The sequence below is a fragment of the Zerene cesonia genome, unplaced genomic scaffold, assembly GCF_012273895.1.
Source record: "Zerene cesonia ecotype Mississippi unplaced genomic scaffold, Zerene_cesonia_1.1 Zces_u001, whole genome shotgun sequence".
NCBI classification, from domain to species: domain Eukaryota; kingdom Metazoa; phylum Arthropoda; class Insecta; order Lepidoptera; family Pieridae; genus Zerene; species Zerene cesonia.
This window is the reverse complement of record NW_024045131.1, coordinates 905,783-920,126: the sequence shown is the minus strand read 5'-3', so window position 1 is coordinate 920,126 and position 14,344 is coordinate 905,783. Positions and strand designations below refer to the sequence as shown.

Sequence of the window (14,344 nt, the reverse complement as noted above, 5' to 3'; positions counted from 1 at the left end):
ACCACACACACGCACCTGCTGTAGCGGTGAGACGCACGCACACACCACACACACGCACCTGCTGTAGCGGTGAGACGTGCGCACGCGCATACCAACACACACACACATGCACATGCACACGCGCGCCCTGTACAGTATTCGCTTATTAAAGGTTTGAGTAAAAAAAAAGGGCCTCCAGCTCCAACACAGTAGCAAGCTACAGTTTCACGCCGATAACGTGGGAGTCGAGTCAGTTGGCAAGAATTGGGCCAACTCGCACCGGGAAAGTACTACACCCCCACAGACCGGCGTGAAATAGTAGCGTTTTGTTCGGTGAGATGGGGAACCGGAGACCCGTTTCCTTTTCTCCATACTTCCCAATCCTTTCGAGTCCTTTCGAATGCAAATAAAAAAAGTACGAACAGTAGTGAAAAATGTCCTTTTGAAATAAAAAAAATTAAATTGAAAATGAAAAGCGACTGACGAACACATGGTTAGTAGTGAGCGTTAAACAAAAACTTATACCGATAAGATACTTCTTTGCGCAATTTTTTCATCATATCTTCTCTTTTCAGGTACAAAGGAGGAATTTTACATGAATCGATTGATGTTATGTAAATTATTCGCGTCTGTAGCCATAGTAATGTTGAATAAAATATTTGTTACTTTATTTTAATGTTTCATTTCAACAATTTGCAACACAACAGAAAAATAAGATCACCATATTAATAACAACACATATTAACCTGTATTTCACATGTCCGCCATTTCTGACAATTTAAAATCTATAAATTAGGCATTTGACAGCTGTTCCTCGGACATCGTTTCTTTATTGAAATTAATTATGCATTCGACAACCATCTTAACTCCACAGATTATGTTTAGCCTGCCTAAATTGTACAAACGTCAAACAATTTGAGTAAAATGGCATTTTTATGGTTCAGGACACAGGTATGAAATAGTTTCCCAGTAAATGAACAGATAAAATAAGACTAGTTGACTTACTTCATCTGTATAAATCCTACTAATATAATAAATGCAAGTTTTGAATGAAATTTGGTACGTAGATAGCTGGACAACTGAAATAACATATAGGTAACTTTATCCCGATATTCCTACGGGATACGGACTAGCGGGTAAAACCGCGGGCGCAGCTAGTATTAAATATTGTAGGTAACTCGTTATACCGTAAAGAGCACATCTCGCCTTAAACTTTAAAAGATTCGCGAATATAAGTAATGTAAAATAACGTATCTATTTGAATGTTGAAATATTTTATATAAATAAAATACGTTAATTAGAAAAATTATGCTTTTAGATTAGAACCAGTACTATTTACGATTAAAGTTCAAAAAATTTTCTTCGAACGCTGAGCTTAAAATTAGTATAGATAGTAAGACACAGTATAGTTAGAAAAAAATCTGTGTTTCGGTAATAATCGGTAACCCAGTGGTTTCGAAGAATCAAGAAAAAAACAAATGAAGAACATCTCTCCTTTTGGTAGATTACAAATAAAACAAAATTCATACTTTAACAGATTTATTATCTTTTGAGCCTTATTAAGCTATGACAATATGCAATTTAATCTATCTAATAAAACATATACTATAATTTCTGCTTCGCCGTTACATAGAAACCACGCTACTTAAAAATGCGATTTTATCATTTTTTTATGCTTGAAATTGGATTGTACAAAAAAAATAATAATAAATCCAGTCAGTTCATTGCACTTTACAATTTGTATTGCTGACTGTACACAATTAGCAGCATATCTAACTTATATTTAGTAAAATCTATTATTTAGGCCATTAACCTCAATAGTTACTATGTCACTTCAACAACCATGGAATTTTATAATAAAATTTTATAACTTGTACATAAAAATGGAAGAAAAATTGCTTTTTAGGCAAGACAAAATTCAAGATTCTAGAATAACGCACGCACACATGCAATCAACCAATCAGCGGTCTCGGCTGTCTCTGTCGGTACACAGCCCGTAGCACGCACACACGCGTACATAATGTTATCCCTTCGTAATAAGAATACGCGATTTATTTAAAATCTATTAACTATACCAAAAAAACAAATCACTATTTAATTACTATGTTACTTGAAGAATGATTAGACAACAGATCAGAACACTTACCCGCATATTAGTACGGTGATTACTCATTAAAATAAACGTTAACGCAACAAATTTGCAACACTATATTTTCAACACACTATCATATTAGCGTATATCCTGAAGCATATCATACATTTTTGAAGTGAAACTTCTTTAGAATCGTTGTGATTTCAAACCTGATGCAACGGAAAAACGACAGGTAAAAGACAGAAATACAAAAATGTGTAGAATGAAGCCGGCAAATAATGAGAGAGAAATATACATACTGTTTTATACATATTCATATCATTCTTTTGTCGATTTACTGAAGTTTCACTTCTATCGTGTGTGAATCGCACACACACCTTTTTTCTCTATTGTTTACCGCAGAGGATGTATGTGGGATTATAAAACACTCATACTTCCTTTTATTTAATTTCTAGATAGGTACCATAGATTCTAGAATTTACTAATTGAGCTTAAAACCTTAGAGCTTATATAAGGCCTCACTTTTGGTCTATATTGGGATTGAAGCGATTCTATTGTGTACTAGTTTGATACCGTGGTTTCGCTCGATTTTACGAGTTTTTATGTTATGCATAATTTTTTATATATAGGCATAACTATTTAATTTGTTTATTTTCTAGCTACATTATCTTTTTTACCGATTTCGACAAGGTTTAATTTTTTTCGTTCATTTTATAAATAACAGTAGTATTTTATTAATAGAAGTATACTATTTCATTAATTATTTACTTTAAAATGTTTGTTTAATGCCCAAATAGGCTATGGGGTTAAAAACTACCTACTATAGTATTTAAGTCTGTGACCTAGTGCTAAAGTCGAAACCACATCATATTTTGCAATAAAATACTGTCAGTTAGTTATTATAACATAATTTCTAGTTATTTTTTATATAATTCATGAGAAATGTTAAAACTGTCAGACATATTAAGGCAGTTTTTATTTATCTATATCTAATATCCTATAACTAAGACGCAAATGTTATCGCTATAACGGGAACGGCTGATCCGATTTCGATAGGATTTCAAAAGGACGGTAGAGGTTAAAATGGTCTATTTTATTAAGTGGGTAGGCTTTTGCTTATGCTACTATCGTATGATATAGTAGAAAGCAGTAAAGCCTGTGTCGGCGCGAGGAAAACCGCGGGCAGGCGATATAGTCCCAATTTCGGGCATGTAGATGTGATCCAATCTGAAATTATAAAATGAAACAATAAAAAAAACTTTTTTCACCACACGTTTACCATCATTTACCACCACACATTTATTACCATTTACCAACATTTACTAACACACATTTAACAACATTTACCAACATTAACCACAATTTACCACCACACATTTATCACAATTTAGAAAGAAAGAAAATACATTTAATCACAAATACCAGATTTTAGCTTACAAATAATACATTTTATGATATATAATAATTTAACAACATTAACCACCGCACATTTATCACAATTTACCACCACACATTACCATTTACCAACATTTACCACAATTCACCACCACAAATTTACCAACAATTACCACCACACATCCACCACCACGCCACACTTCACCAAACACTCACCAATTTGCGTGGACTTCGGCACAGCTACAAGCAACAGCAGCTGAGCTTCCGCCGAGTCCAAAATCCTACACTTTGAGTAGAGAAAGCTGGACGCCGCCACTGTTATCAACCAACTGATCACTGAAAAAAAGGAATCCTACTTATATTTAATATTATAAACGCGAAAGTTTGTAAGGATGTGTGTGTGTTTGTTGCTCTTTCACGCAAAAACTACTGAACCGATTGCAATGAAATTTGGTACGTAGACAGCTGGATAACTGGAATAACATATAGGTCAACTTTATCCCGATATTCCTACGGGATACGGGCTTACGCGGGTGAAACCGCGGGGCGCAGCTAATATTTGCCTAAACTAAAACATACTAGCACTCCGCCTGCGGCTTCGCCCGCTAAGTAAGGAAAAATAAAGGAAAATAACACATAAGTACCAGTACTAAACTCCTTAGTTTTTTCGTTAAAATTGTAAATAAAGAATTCATGAAACTATTGTATTATCGCCGATCCGCGATAAGTGTACAGAGTTTGAATTCAATCTGACCGTTTGAAGTGGGTCAGAATCGGGTCTAAAGGAGTCGGTTACACACATACAGGAGAAGCCAATAAAAACGTGTTCAATTAAGCTAAAAAAAAATGTTAACATGAGGAAAAAAGATCTTTATTTAAAAACTTCGAGCATTTACTATCAAAATTAAAATAAAAACAAACAAAAAAAACAAAATTTTCTTCCCGATAAATTCAAACATAATATGGAACATTGCCTGGAAGAGATCACTTCTAAGTGATGACACTCACCCAGCACAAGTGTCGTGACGACATCGGACACGTACAAAACACCCTCAGCCTCCACAAGGAGGCAACAGCACTCTAAATAGACCAGCATTAAAGCTGAGAATTTGCTCCAGACGGATACTGTGGACGTACACACTTACAAATCTTTATATACAGGCGGTTATAGCTGAAAAATCTACTTTTTAGAAATTAAAAACTTTTTAACGGATTTTAAACGCGATTTATTCGTTATATTATTAACCCCCGAGTCTCCCCGTGACCACGCCCGCTGTAAAGTGTTCGAAACGTCGGGTTAATAATATAATGAATAAATCGCGTTTAAAATCCGTTAAAAAGTTTTTAATTTCTAAATGTATAATACTCGCGTAAAAACAAACACAAGAAAATACTAAATCTACTTTTCATTCTAAATTTTACACCTATTCCTTTTTTGAAGTCGGTTGAAAAATGTAGGCTCTATAATATAGGCTCCTCACCCCGACTTCGCCCGTGGTACACATATGTCACTCAGTGCAGTTGCAGCTTTCTTATGGTGGAAGAATTTTTGAAATCGGCCCAGTAGTTTTTGCGTGAAAACGATACAAACATTCAATAATACAAGTGTCCCGTTTGAAATTTAGTGTAAATAAAAGATATTATAATCATGACCATTGTTTAAAAAAATAATCTATAAAACTCTAATGTACATAATTCATGTAACTCAATGTCAAATGTCAAATTGTATTTTTTATTTATTTATTTAATTTTATTATCTCTACTCCTACCTGTCTCTTCTTTGGTAGCGCATGTACCAATCAGAAATGGCAGGAAGGAAGTCATCACCACCCATTTTAATTCCTCCAACGATGGTAGCGGCGGTTTACCGCACTGAAAGGTTGTCGATTGATTGATTGATCGCTTAGATTGTTCGATGCATTGATTGTATTAATCGTAGATTATTCGATACATTGATTGCATTATCGGTTGATTGTTCGATGCATTGATTGCATTATCGGTTGATTGTTTTGATGTATTGATTGCATTATTGGTTGATTGTTCGATGCATTGATTACATTGATGGGTTGATTGTTCAATGACTTGATTGATTGATCAATGGTATGTCAGTTAGTTGCTTTTAAACGTAAATGATGATTTTTTCCGCTTAATAGACTTAGTTATGATTAATAAAAATATCACTTTAATATTTGAATATACTAGTGTATGTACATATAAAAAACTTACCAACAACAAATGAAACAGCGGTACCGTCAGCAACGACGCAACATAGTTGCAAATGGCCAGATATGGGGTCACTTTGGAGTACAGGGCCAATGATAGCCAAGAACACGGACCGCTGGCGCTTGCTAGTATTGCACTGAAATAAGAAAAAAATTGAAAAAACATTATGAGTAAATAGTTATACGATGCATGTGTAAAGAAAAAAAGACAATTAATAAAACGAAAAACTTAACATACGAAATCGGCACGTTTAAAAAAATCATCAAAATTAGTTTCGCAATTCGTAAATTTTGAGATAGCAAACAAAGATATGCATATCCATAAATAATAACATATTATATAGCTACGGTGTTCCCGAACAATTACGACATTGGGGCCTTCAAGAAAATAGCGTATATGTCCCTGAAAGGCAAAGCACTTGTACACACCTCTAGTGTTGCAAGTGTTTATGGGCGGTGGTGACCACTTAACATCAGGTGGCCCACCTGCTCCTTTGCTTGCTCTGCCATAAGAAAAAAAATTCAAATTGAGAAACCACAAAGTTTTTTGAAGTCGGTTGAAAAATGCATTAGATACATTTTATTTACATTACATTGTTTTCTTCACTGGGTTATATTTTACGCATTTAACGCATAGAGAAAACAAAATTTCATCAAAAAAAAAAAAAAAAACAAATTTTTTTGCACACCGTACCCCTCCATAACCCGGCGGTCCACGGCCAGCGACATGGCGTTAACCGTGACCGCGCACAGCGCGACCGCCGCGACGTTCGCGTGGAACGCGGTTAGCAGGTAGAGGCGCGGGCGGGCCGGCTGCGGCCTGCCCCGCCCCGCGGTGAAGTACACGAAGCTTAGAGGTAGCGGGGAGAGGTGTTGGAGTGGGCCTGGATACGTTATTATAAAAAAACTAATAAATCTATTCTAATCTCAAGTCAACATTTACATTTATAGCAAATTTCATCCAAATTCGTTCAGTGGTTTAGGCGTGAGTAGGTATAGAGGAGAGCGCCGAGGGGGTCGCGGACGAATTTTAACCAGCTCCCGTGGCCCCTTCACTTAAGCGGCTCGACGGAACACACTGGGGTTTTGGTCGGTAAGAATCCGACATAACCCACGGCTTTATCTCCAGAGGCCGTGGGTATCTATGCAAGATTTCCCCACTACAAAAAAAAACAAAAGGTATAGATGAGGGCGGGTGTATCTTACACCGCGGTACACGACGTAGGGGGATATTGAAGTGGGCCTAGATACGTTACCATAAAAAACTAATCGATATTCTAATCGTAGGTCACAAACTATATTTATAGCCAATTTCATCCAAATCTGTTCAGTGGTTTAGGCGTGAGCAGGTGTAAGCGGGCCGGGTGTCGCTTACCCGACCCGCTGTGAATTTATTATTATAAGCGGTAGAGGCGAGAGGTGTTGGAGTGGCCCTGGATATGTTATAGTCCATAAATATTTATTTTTAACAAAAAAAAACCAAACTGCCTACAAATAGTCAGAAAATTCATCTATTCGTCTTAAATATGACCAATAGGGAAGCAACAGCTTTCAAAGAAAAAGAGTCAAATCCTCAAAACTCGTTTCACCCAGTGAGAAGTTATGAGGTGACAAACAAAATATACCGTCGCATTGAACCTACTCCTTTTTTTAAGTTAGTTAACAATTAATCAATCAATAAAACATTCCAACAAAGGATAGGTGTTATTTTATGAATTATGGTATTTAATATTATATGTGTTAATTAAACATATTCAAATTTTTTATTTATGAGATGTAGAAACTACCCTCAATTTATAGTTATTTTAGTTTATTTTCTTTTGCTAGGCGTACTTATATTTAAGCGAGTAAACATGATATAAAAAAAACAATGCATTTCTCTGTAAGTGATTAAAATGTAATTTTTAGAGAAAAAAAATGTCTTTAACCGTAAATTTTGGATGAGATTTGTTGTAAATTGGTAGGCAATATAACAAAAAAGGTGCATTATATCCTGGCCCATTATGTAAAAGTACATTCATTTAAAGAGCTCAATTGGAAATTTAGTCTCATAACAAATAAGTAAAATGTGCGCAGAAATTGCAAAATCATGCTCAAGTCAGTGTGTTTTTTTATTAAAAAGTAGCGATTCATCCCGACATCACTGTATGTTTTGGCTTCAAGAACTGTCCTGGCTACATAACCAAAACATTGAAAAATTTTCTGCTGATTCTGTTGAGTTCTTCTCGAGTTAACTGCTTAGCATTTGACAATACATTTTTATAGTGTAAGTTTCATTTCAACAATTTCAACTTTAAAAAAGTTATTAAATGTTAAGTACCAGATTTCACACTGGCTCTAGTTTCTAAGTGTCAGATAACAAGTAAATTGTTATAGTTTTCAAGAGAACACAAAGGTATTGTTATACATAGGTAATTATATAATATACTAGCCGATTACCCAGGTTTCACCTGTGGTATATATATAGCCTATGTCACACAGTGGAATTGCAGGTTTCTAATGGTGAAAGAATTTGTAATTGGTCGGCTGTTCACTTGTGATGCATGACCAAGGGAAATAGGGATAAACAATGCTTTTTACCCAATACAATATAACCAGCAGAGTACTGTTATAGTGTTATTTTCTATAAAATTTACGTGATAATTAATTTAGGTGGAACGCAATCTTAGACACTATTTTCTAACATATTTTTAAATGTACGCATTTTTAAAAGGTATTTAAAAACCAGAATAATAAAGCAATTGTATAAATGAAATAGCACAGATTTTCCAAAATAAGCTTATATGAAATCCTTAGCATGATTGTAAGTGTTCGAATAACCTTCGGTTCGGAAGTATTCTAAATAAATCTAGGCTAGAAATTAAATGATAATTACGTGGCTGATAGTGCTATGCGTGCTAAGTTTAATGAGCATGCAGAATTGCCTCCGATCGCGCCGTATTTTGGCGCCAACACCGCCAATGCGACCGCTGCCAACACTCCAAGAACCATCCATCTTTTTTGAAATTCACACCACAAATCCACTCTATAGGCACTTTTACTACTCGTATACCGATTCTCCTGATTGTAAACAAGCGATGTTGAACTGGAACCTTCCATTTTAAGGAATATTGGACACTATAAAAATCGTTATAAATTTCAATATGAGTATATCATTTTCTTTTACTGTTTTTTAGTTTAAATAACGAATATTTTGCGATCCTGTGTTATTTTTAAGGAAGTTTAAAGGGAGAACTGTTGGCGTTTGTTTGTGGAAGGATTTATTTATTATTTATTCCAAATTGAATATTATTGATATCACGATACAGAAAGATTTTAAAATACCGCGCTGCGCAATGCGCATCTGCATTGCTACAAATATGCCATATGTCAAAGTCAAAAATCTATATTTACTTTACAGGATACAAAGTAATTCGACAGTGCCAATGTAGCTAATTACCAATTTACAGAACCCTGTGAAGTTGTATGTAAATGAAATATGACAAGTTATTTGTATTTTCACCTACTTCATCTACTTTCATCTACTGTGACTTTTGGAAGTGTAATTACAGGTATATAGATTATAAGTTATATAGATTTTTCTAATTAATGGACTATGCAACAGCAAAAATCATTTTTCACTTCGAACCAATGGAATGAGGTTTGTGCGTTCAATAAAAACAACAAAATTAATTTAAAGAGATTTTTGTAGATGTCCGTCGAGAGCCTTATTAAATGAATAAAAACATGGTACATAAAAAATTGGTTCAGAAATTTAGAAGGTATCTACATCCCAACTGTACTGATTTGTAGATATAGATAATACTAGCTGCGCCCCGCCGTTTCACCCGCGGAAGTCCGTATCCCGTAGGAATCAGGTTAAAAAGTTGCCTATATATTATTCCAGTTGTCAAGCTGTCTACGTACCAAATTTCATTGCAATCGGTTCAGTAGTTTTTGCGTGAAATAGAAACAAACGCACACATCCTTACAAACTTTCGCATACATTGTATTAGTAGGATAGGATAGGATAGGATTATAATAGATGGTTCAAATTAACAATTGCTTGTTGTTGGGCAGCCATTAAAATTAAACTTTCTTTAATTATACTGCACTAGACTCTCGTCCCGGCTCCGCCCGGATATCAAGATTTCTCTTTTATCCCGAGGAAGCATATAATGGGGATAAAAAGTATCCTATCACCCAAGTCAGCTCATACTGTCTGTGTACCAAATTTTCATCAAAATCCGTTGAATAGTTTCAGCGTCATTGACGGACAAATATACAAACAAACAAACTTTCAAATTTATAATATTAGTTTGAAATGTGATAGTGCGATTGTATTGGCAAATAGCCTTTAACAAGAATAACTATAGAGAGCTTCTAGTCCAATCTTTTCTCTAGAAATGATCATCTACATAAGTCGCGTTATAGTAAACATAAAAGATAACGTTCGAGTTTAAATTTTTTAGTTTATTTCTTCCTAGGTATGAATAAATAAGGTTATATTATAATAAGTAGAAAGATACATTAATTCTGATATATTTTTAGGGCAATTGAGGCTACAGCAGGCCCTCCACATCTTTATTGCCCCAAGGCCAAACCTTAAAATCAGGGGTAATAAAACACAAAATACCGTCATAATTATACATTTTATTATAAATATTTGCACCATAATACTGTTATTCGATACGAACCAGCCGCGGAGACGCAAGCCGCCTATCTTGTCTGATTTTCATCACTTCTGATCTAGATATTCTGTAAGTATCAATAAAGAGTAGGTATACAAATTATTTTCAGCACTTCTAAAAAGGGAGGTTCTGAATTCGTTTATCGCCTTAGACCTTTTGAGTAGGTTAACCAATTTTGAAAGTTTGATTGTAAAAAGTAATTATTTGTACTAGCTGCGCCCCGCGGTTGCACCCGCGTAAGTCTGCATCCCGTAGGAACATCGGTTATTTCAGTTGCCTTTCTGTAATTCCGATTGTCCAGTTATCTACGTACTAAATTTCATTGCAATCGGTTCAGTAATTTTTGCGTAAGCGAGTAACAAACATACACACACACACATACATCCATCCTCACAACCTTTCGCATTTATAATATTAGTAGGATAGGATTCTAACCGTAATAACAACAGGAGGGCCATGAAATCGCAGGTTATAAGCATATAAAAGACGTAAGACCATGTTCCAGCGCTCGACACCACGCCCGCCAGCATCGGACCCACCGCCGCACCTGCCGGTCCAAATTATATATATATACTAGCTGCACCCGCCAAACGCTGTTCTGCCTTACTCTTATCATTTTGGGGTATGAAAAATAGATGTTGGCCGATTCTCATAGATACCGGATAAGTACAGAAAATTTCATCAAAATCGGTCAAGCCGTTTCGGAGGAGTATGGCAACGAAAACTGTGACACGAGAATTTTATATATTAGAAGACATAATGAGCGGTTGCATTGTACGATTTTAAGGGGTAAGGAAAAAGGAAAGGATTGACGATTGGAAAAAAGGAGTGGACTGAAAAGGGTGAGGGAAAGGAAACGGTCATTCGGCTCCCCCATTCACTGTATGAAACACAATAGCATGCTATTTCACGCCGATCTGGGGGTGTGGTCACTCCCCGGTGCGAGCTGGCCCAATTCGTGCCGAAGCGTGCTCGACTCCCACATTAGTAAGTAAGTAAGGTAAGCGATACTACATCGCGCTGTGGTTATTTTTTGTAACTTATTATATGCGGCGCCTAGAGTAATCATTATCAATATACGTTCAGCAGTTCCATGGCTACGGGGTTTAACTCACCTATACTGCCGGTGCCGTCAATTATAGCTGTGACGGTAGCTAGAGCTTGCGAATCACCCGACAAACTGCTGTGGGTACCTGAAAATATATTTTTTTATTTTATTCTTATATACTAAAATAAAAGCGCGGTAAAAACTAAGGAGAACTCTTTTTGTTTCTCTATTTTACTTTTAAGAGTTACTTTATCGTATGTATAAGATGAGCTTCCGAAAATAAATCATATGAAAGATCATTTTTATATTTGATAATTAGGCGACCTTGGCTGAACTAGGCATTTTGACCAGACACCCTACGGGTCCTGTATTTGTTTGTCTCTCATTCAAGTTGCAACGGCTCGATTTTACGTTATAATTGTTGCATCTGCAGATAGTTAGGCAAGAGAGTGTGATAGGCAATTTATCTCATTTCCATATTCATTACTTTGGACTTGGGAGAATTTTACAATATTAGTCCATCACCGATCACCCATCACTCACCCAGCTCCGCGCTAACAGCGGTGGTGATGAGAGCGTAGGGCCCGTTCACCAGCACGCCGGCTATCACCAGCAGCGTGACGTTCAACGCGTACGAAGTAGCACCCCACCATTGGTAGAGTAGCAGCTGGGTTGAGATAAAACACTTGGTTTCTTATCACGCTTTTATCAGCTTCACCTGTACGTCTGTACGTCACAGACTCTTTTAGACCCGATTCTGACCCACTTCAAACGGACAATCGCGGATCGGTGACAATACAATAGTGTCATGAGTTTATCTCATTATCCTGATTAAGATCGCCCGGGTTACATAATTTCCTTACATAATTTACTTTAAGAGTAATTTAGTGAATTCTAATAATAGACTAATAATAGTGTTTTTTTTGTTTGACATATATTTACATAAAAAATTATTAAGTACGCCCCGGCTCCGCCCAGGCAGTCATTTATAATAATTTAATTAATATAAACAATACAATATTTAAGTAGGATGAAAGAGTAGTTTCAGAGTCCATCGTGGACAAACAACGTGACACGTCGTTGACTTATATTAGGAAGATTAGACAAGATAATTTAGGTCGCCACACAGATATGCGTTAATGTTTTAGTTATAATTTTGTTTCTCATTTTATTTTTGTTTTATTCATTTTTATTGTTTTTATGTTGTTTGCTGCTTTCTCTTTTTAGTGTGGTGTGCTTAATAAATGTATATTATTATTATTATATTATTATTATTATTATAATCAAATACATTTGTTACGTATATATATATAAAGAAAATTGCAAAAAATATATTTTTTAACAAGATTTTTTGCTAAAAAAAAATAATATTAGTAGAGAAAAAAAAACACAAACAAACAAACAGACAGACAGACACACAAAAGCACGCACCGTGGGCGCGCACAGCGCATAGAAGGCGCAGCACACGAGCGCCGGGCAGCCGGCCGCGTCCGCCAGCACGCCGGCCAGCACCGCGCCCGCCACCCCGCCCACGTCGAACGCCGTGCTCAGCTCGCCCGACTGCCGGGGGGTCAGCGCGGCTGCGGGGAGGGTTAGCTCGGTTACCCTCTGATAGCCCGAAGGGGAGGTGAGGCCGGTGAAAATGGGGGGTGATTGCTCATTTATACTGATAACCGGGAGGAGGGGTGTAGCCAGTGGAAATGGGGGCGATTGTTCTTTTACTGTTTTTGTTTATGTCACAGTCGGCAATGGAGCTGGTGGGACGCCTGATGGTAAGCGCTACCACCGCCCATGAACATTTGTAGAGACGTAAAGTCGATTACAGACCTTACGCCTCTACAAATGGATTGCCGACTTTAAATTGGGAAGGGGTTAAGAAAGGATTTGCGAGAGGAATAAAGGAAAGGACTAGGAAGGGGAAGGAAAAGGATATGGGCCTCCGGCTCCCCCACTCACCGAACGAAACACAGCAGAATGCTATTTCACGCCGGTTTTCTGTGGGGGTGTGGTACTTCCCCGGTGCGAGCTGGCCCAATTCGTGCCGAAGCGTGCTCGACTACCACATAGTAAAGTGTTTGAAATGGGACATCCCCCACAGTCATCACTGTTCGTTTAGTCCCCGATTATAGGGGGGGTCAGGTCAGCTAGAGATAAGGGGTTATTGTTCGTTAGTTCTGATAACCGGGAGGGGGAGTGAAGCCGGTGGAAAGGAGGGGGGGCGATTATAATGATAACTGTTGGTAAGAGGGTTAAAGGAGCTGGAAATGAGGGATGATTGTTCATGTTTTAGTTGAAACCCTGTTTACCGGGTGGGGGTGGAGAGCAGGATAAAGCCGGTGGAAATGGGGGGTGATTGTTAATATAGATCCTGATTGTAAGGGAGTAAAGACAGCCAAAAATGGGGGTGATTGTTAATCTAGGAAAGTTCAGGTAAGTCGTTGGTCTATATCCTTTTCCTTATTTCTTTCCAGTCCATTTCTTCATTCCTCACGGCAATCCTTTCTTTATCCCTTTCAATTTTAAAGTCGGCAATCCATCTTACGCTTCTCCAAATATTCATGGGCGGTGGTAGCGCTTACCGTGCTCCATTGCCGACGATAATAAAAAAAAAAATAGAATTGAAAACCCCTTTTTTCCAAAAATCGGTTAACAAACAAAACCCTAACACATAAACAACAAAACGCATACTCACTAGAGGAATTAATATACAGCGGTAGCCAATACAGAAACGTGTAGCTCACTAGTTTAGCGAAGAAGAGCGAGAGAGAGAACTCTATAACGCCCGGTATGGCGAGCGCGCGTGTGAGCGAGACGGCGTTAGTCCCTCGCGGCCGCCTCGAGAGGAGCGAGGTCTCTTCCGATGGCTCGTCTTCTTGATACTGCAAATTGTTTTTAAGAATATTGTTACACATACACAAACATTTTTCTACAGCAAACA

General features: G+C 37.0%; 2 protein-coding genes across 3 annotated transcripts in view; both read right to left on the bottom strand.

Annotated features, from left to right (window-relative positions):
• Positions 1-2,827: 2,827 nt before the first annotated feature.
• On the bottom strand, positions 2,828-8,679 carry LOC119838067. Its single transcript, XM_038363875.1, has 7 exons — positions 8,613-8,679; positions 6,383-6,572; positions 5,693-5,825; positions 5,236-5,338; positions 4,475-4,591; positions 3,683-3,802; positions 2,828-3,298 (listed from the first exon to the last, which is right to left on the bottom strand). Exons 1-7 carry the CDS (start codon positions 8,677-8,679, stop codon positions 3,168-3,170), a joined length of 861 nt encoding a protein of 286 aa, XP_038219803.1. The 3' UTR covers positions 2,828-3,167.
• A 1,621-nt stretch (positions 8,680-10,300) lies between these two features.
• LOC119838187 (glucose-6-phosphate exchanger SLC37A2) overlaps positions 10,301-14,344 on the bottom strand; it is a 16,597-nt gene continuing 12,553 nt past the window's right edge. For both annotated transcript variants that reach the window (XM_038364032.1, XM_038364031.1), the window contains 6 exons: positions 14,099-14,285; positions 12,838-12,986; positions 11,950-12,073; positions 11,474-11,551; positions 10,794-10,905; positions 10,301-10,425 (listed from right to left, as the gene is read on the bottom strand). In XM_038364032.1, coding sequence (XP_038219960.1) covers positions 10,350-10,425; positions 10,794-10,905; positions 11,474-11,551; positions 11,950-12,073; positions 12,838-12,986; positions 14,099-14,285 — 726 coding nt within the window. In that variant the 3' untranslated portion in view covers positions 10,301-10,349. The remainder of the gene's footprint in view (positions 10,426-10,793; positions 10,906-11,473; positions 11,552-11,949; positions 12,074-12,837; positions 12,987-14,098; positions 14,286-14,344) is intronic.

Coding starts and splice junctions, on each gene's coding strand:
- LOC119838067 (XM_038363875.1), bottom strand. CDS start 8,679: ATGGTTCTTGGAGTGTTGGCAGCGGTCGCATTGGCGGTGTTGGCGCCA. Junction 6,573..8,612: donor AAAATACGGCGCGATCGGAG/GCAATTCTGCAT, acceptor TAACGTATCCAG/GCCCACTCCAACACCTCTCC. Junction 4,592..5,235: donor CGCTACCAAAGAAGAGACAG/GTAGGAGTAGAG, acceptor GTACGTCCACAG/TATCCGTCTGGAGCAAATTC.